This window comes from Sinocyclocheilus anshuiensis, unplaced genomic scaffold (genome assembly GCF_001515605.1).
Source record: "Sinocyclocheilus anshuiensis isolate Anshui unplaced genomic scaffold, SAMN03320099.WGS_v1.1 scaffold222, whole genome shotgun sequence".
Classification (NCBI taxonomy): domain Eukaryota; kingdom Metazoa; phylum Chordata; class Actinopteri; order Cypriniformes; family Cyprinidae; genus Sinocyclocheilus; species Sinocyclocheilus anshuiensis.
The window spans coordinates 2,423,270-2,428,424 of NW_015542408.1; the positions used below are offsets into that span (position 1 = coordinate 2,423,270).

At 37.5% G+C, this 5,155-nt stretch overlaps 1 protein-coding gene across 2 annotated transcripts in view; it reads left to right on the forward strand.

The window, feature by feature from the left end:
• smyd3 (SET and MYND domain containing 3) overlaps positions 1-5,155 on the forward strand; it is a 186,867-nt gene that overhangs the window by 36,912 nt on the left and 144,800 nt on the right. For both annotated transcript variants that reach the window (XM_016492449.1, XM_016492450.1), the window contains exons 3-4: positions 1,302-1,409; positions 1,528-1,585. In XM_016492449.1, the coding sequence (XP_016347935.1) occupies positions 1,302-1,409; positions 1,528-1,585 (166 nt within the window). The remainder of the gene's footprint in view (positions 1-1,301; positions 1,410-1,527; positions 1,586-5,155) is intronic.

A 5,155-nucleotide genomic window follows, 5' to 3' on the forward strand; every position in this document is an offset into this window, starting at 1 on the left:
GGAACAGTGTTGTAAATACAACTTAACCACTGATTTCTAGTTGTGTCCTCTTTTGGAAGGCCAAACAAAGTAGTTTCGCTTTCACAATGAAACACACAGCGTCACACACGGCGGCCTTGAGTGAGCAGCGGCCGGCGGGCTAGATTGAGCGGCGGCCGGCGAATTTGACGAAGGAGTGGCCGGCGGGCTTGTGGCAACCACATGTGACGACCCCGCGCTGCTTCGGCCCCGTGTTTAAACAAGATGTTTTAGGAGGGCGTGGACAAGTCTTAACTTTTATAAAGAATATCTCTTTGGGTTTGAGATAGGGCTGTGCAATTAATCGCATGCGATTTGTCATGCACATCTCGTCAGTAAAGCCGGTTCCGTGATTGGTAGTAAATCGCCATCACCTGCTTTCAGATGGAGCGGAATTTACTACACAGAGCCGTAGTTCACTGACAAACTAGGCAATATCGCGTTCATAATCGAATGCGATTCATCTGTAATTATGAACGCGATATTGCCTAATTGTCGGTGAACTACAGCTCTGTGTAGTAAATGCCGCTCCATCTGAAAGCAGGTGATGGAGATTTACTACTAATCATGGAACCGGCTTTACTGACTAGATGCGCATGACAATCACATGCGATTAATTGCACAGCCCTAGTTTGAGACTTTAGTCTTTGCAACTTTAGGGATCTTATCTATTCACGAACAGCTTGTAACACTCCAAAGAGAAAGGAAAATGTGAAATTGCATCATATGACCCCTTTAAATATTGTTCTGTTCCTCACACAAAGCTATCGTAAAACTTCAGAAGAGTTATAATGGCTACTTCTAGGACTTTGTCCTTCCTTATTTACTTCTATGCTGTTTTAAAGAACAGTTTTAAAGAACAGCATGAGCGTTCTGCTAACCCCAGAAGAAAGAAAGTCATGCAGGTTTGGAAATGACGTGAGGTATAAATCATGACAGAATTCATTTTTGGAGTGAAATATCTCTTTAATGTGTCTTTCACATGCTCTGCAGAAGTCTTTGCAGTTCATGAACATCCAGTCTTTCAAAACTAGACGTCAAGCTGCTTTAAAATAGCAAAGCTGTCACTGTCAAACCAGCTCCGTTCTCTTCAGGCACTCATTGTTGTCAAGTTTGTCTTTGTCTTTCTGTAATTGTAGGGCGGCCTTTCATCATAATTCCCTCTAAAGGGAGACCACACAGAAAGCACGTTCTGATTGAAGATGTGTAAACATCATCATATTTATTTGTTTGTGAAATCTCTTCTATTTATTCTCTGCTTTATCCTCATCTTCACCCTTCAGAAGCAAGCATGGCCCGATCACAAGAGGGAATGCAAATGCCTCAAGCGCCTCCAGCCACGGATCCCCACCGACTCCGTCTGCCTGGTGGCGAGGATCATTTTCAAACTGGTATGTGACATCAGAGCACCTGCCATATCGGGACCACTTCAGACCCATTCAAAGAGTGTTTTGCATTTAAAACTGCCACAGGGCTTGAGATTGTTACATCCATTCTGTCTCTTTCCAGCTCAGCCAATCAGAAAGTGACCAAGAGGAGCTGTACTCGATAGTCGAGCACCAGTCACGTAAGTGTGTGTTTAATTGTATTGCATTGTACTGACACAAAGCAAGTGGATGTTGCTATATTGTGTTTTTTAGCACAACTGCAACACTGTGTCGACCAATCAGCATCCAGGACTGGATTTTATAAATTTATGTCAATCGATCGATCGACCAGATCAGATCAGATCAGATCAGATCAGATCAGATCAGAACATTTTATGATGAATATGCACTATTCAGGAATGACACAAATTCTGAAAACATTTTATTAAATAAAAAAAAAAAGGTTTTTAATCAAAAGGTTTAGTCTTAAACTAATCTTAAACAGTTAGTTTTAATTTTGAATTACTAAACCTAGCTCTTGCCATGAGCATAACCATTGAAGCTGACATGGTGTTAAAAAGGGGGGAAAAAATAAATAAAGTAAAAAATGTAATAAAAAAAAATCATTAAAATTAAAAACAAATAAATACATTTAAAAAAATCAAGCAAAAACGTAAGACATCTTTAAAAAATAACATCTTAAAAATATCTTAATGGTGAAAAAAAAACATCCTAAAACCGCAAAAACTAGTTGGCTTGTCTCTGTCTAGTCTGACTGATTTTAGAGTCGTTTTGGGCAATTTTCAGCTGCTCAGACCAGCTAATCAACCAACTAAACACCTTGGCCAGGCTGGGAGAGATCATCTTAAACCAGCTAAAACTAGCTTAGACCATCTAAGACCAGCAAACCAGCTTAGATTGGTTTGAGGAGAGTTTTTCTTGCCTTTTTTTTTTTGTATTGATGTGTTGTGTACTAACCTATAAGCTATAAGGTGTTAAATAAAACCCAATAAAATCTTTAAAAAAAGAAACCTGAGCCAAATTGAATTAATTTAATCCAGTAATCAGGCATCACTCCTGACTTTCATGTGTATGTATTGCCAATATTATGTAATGAAAATGAATTTCTGGTCTTCACTGGTAATTTCAAATAACTGTAATTCAATATTGCCAAGAAATTATCAGGATTTATGCCAATATTGTACAAAAATACACTTTTGATTGCCTTTCAGATTTCACAGAAATGGACAATGTCCATCGTCATACCAAAAACATTTTTTTGCTTTATAAAAAAGTTATATACAGAATAAAAGGCTGTGTTGTTAATGGACAGCAGTAAAAAGCACTAACTTATCCTGTGAGGTTGAAAGATTAGATTTCCTATGATGGAAGGTGAATAAATGTCAGATCCTGGCAGGAGTTTATTGTACCATTATGAATTTTCCTCTCTTTCTTGGTGCGGACCCTCTGTGAAACCTGCCCCGCGGCCCCCAGCTTTTCAAAAGTAATTGGCTATTTTGTCACAAAGAGCCTTGGACTTCTCTTTGGCCCGACTCTTTTCTATTCAGTCATAAGTAATGTGCAGCCATTAGAGAGGAAATCCAGCTGATGGTCCTTAAGGAAGCAGCCAGCGCCCCTTCTGAACTTGTGCTTTCTCATCACACTAACGGCCTTATGAGATGCCACTCGCTCTCACCTCAAAATCAAGGTCTCATCGGCTCATGTATTATTTCAGGAAATCCATCAGCTCCTCATTTTTATGTCTAGATTCATATGTAGACCAGTTCCTTTAGACCAGGGGTGCCCAAACCTGCTCCTGGCGATCGACTGTCCTGCAAAGTTCAGCTCCAACCCTAATCAAACACACCTGAAGCAACTAATTAGGGTCTTTAGGATCACTTAAAAATTAAAGGCAGGTGTCTTTGATTAGAGTTGGAGCTAAACTTTGCAGGACAGTCGATCGCCAGGAGCAGGGTTGGGCACCCCTGCTTTAGACAAACAGAAGAGCGTTTCATAGAAGAGTGATTCAGCTGGTGGTCAAACGATGGGTTTTTCAGTGGCTGATATAGAATAGAATCCTTTTATACTGTATATATTAGTTTAATGGTAGCAAATGAAATGTGCAAAATTGCAGAAATGAAAGGAATCATTCACCCAAAAATTGACAACAGGTTTTTATGTCAGTTGTAAGTGGTCATGAGACATTGAGACGTTAAAGTCATTACTTGCCGTATGTTCCCGTGAACTGTGAATTAGCTTTTTCATTGCACATGTTCAAGAGAATGAAATCTCCACTTCCAGGGCAAATTATGGCAAAATAGAAATGGGATGTTGTAACCACTGTGGATCTTTATTAAATATAATAATTTATTTGCTTTTTAAAAATAAGGCTGTAATGCTCTCCAAGGTTGCATTCATTTGATAAAAATACAGTTAAAACAGAATATATAGAAATATAGTTATTTTAAATTGTAGAAATATTTTACGATGTAATATATTCCTGTGATGGCAAAGCTGAATTTTCAACATAACTTTTTCATGAGTCTTTAGAAATTGTTACGCTGATTTGGTGCTTAAGAAACATTTCTTGTTATTATCAATGTTGAAAACAGTTGTGCTACTTAATAGTTTTGTGATGCATGTTTTCAGGATTTTTTGATGAATACAGATTTCAAAAGGACAGTAAAATGTCTTTACAGTAATCTTTACTGTCACTTTTGAGCATCCTTGATGGATAAAAGTATTAATTTCATAGGGGGAAAAAAACCCTTACATTTGTTAAGAGGTTTTTTTTTTAAACTGACCTTAAACATTTGTGTGGAAGTGCTGAATTGAATAAAAAAATAAAAAAATATCCACCTTAAGTGTGCATATGTAGTTGTATGCTCTTTTTTGGAAATGCTATTTGCATATTGTTTTTCCATTCAGCATTTTTATCTGATATGCCAAAATATGCAGAAAAATGCACGTATGGTAAAACACCTCAATGCTGCATTTTTAAATTAAAAGCAAGTGCAAATCAGATATGAGACCTATTTCAAAGGCAAACATTTTATTAACTCCTTTACATTTTATCACATAAAGCATCATATGTATGTATGTACTGCACAAATCGTATTAAACATTTTTATGGTGCTTTTGTAGTGTATTCTTGGAGTTCTACAGCCAGTCCCCATTCATATATTTATTGTATGGAAAAAAGCAGATTATATATTGAAAAATATTTTATTTTTTGTTCCACAGAAGGGTTTGGAACAACATAAAGATGTGTAATTGGTCACAAAATCTTTATTTTGGGTTGAACTATCCCTTTAAGGAGACCAACCCCTGCTTAAGGCTCATAATTCCACACACGTTCAACCTCTCATGCTCTTGAGAAGTGGGAAGTGTGTAGCTCCGTCTGCCATCCAGCCTGTTATTTTCTTCTCAGGAGAGGTTTCAGACCCCACTGGTGCTTATTTACTGCCTGCTACTTTTAATACAATTTTTGTAATTGACAATCTATCTATAATCTTTGAAAATAAATCGTGATTATCCAAAGAACAGATTTGAATCATTTCAGTTTGTCCAACAAGCCTAAGCACTGTAATTTTGTTCCGTTTTGTAGAGATAGAAGATAAAAGATACTACACGTGGTGAAGACGTTCCAGATTTATGTATTGAATCTGCAGTTTTACTACTGTGTGTGTCTGTGTTTATGATGGTGTGTGTGTGTGTGTGTGTGTGTGTGTGTGTGTGTGTGTGTGTGTGTGTGTGAGAGAGAGAGAGAG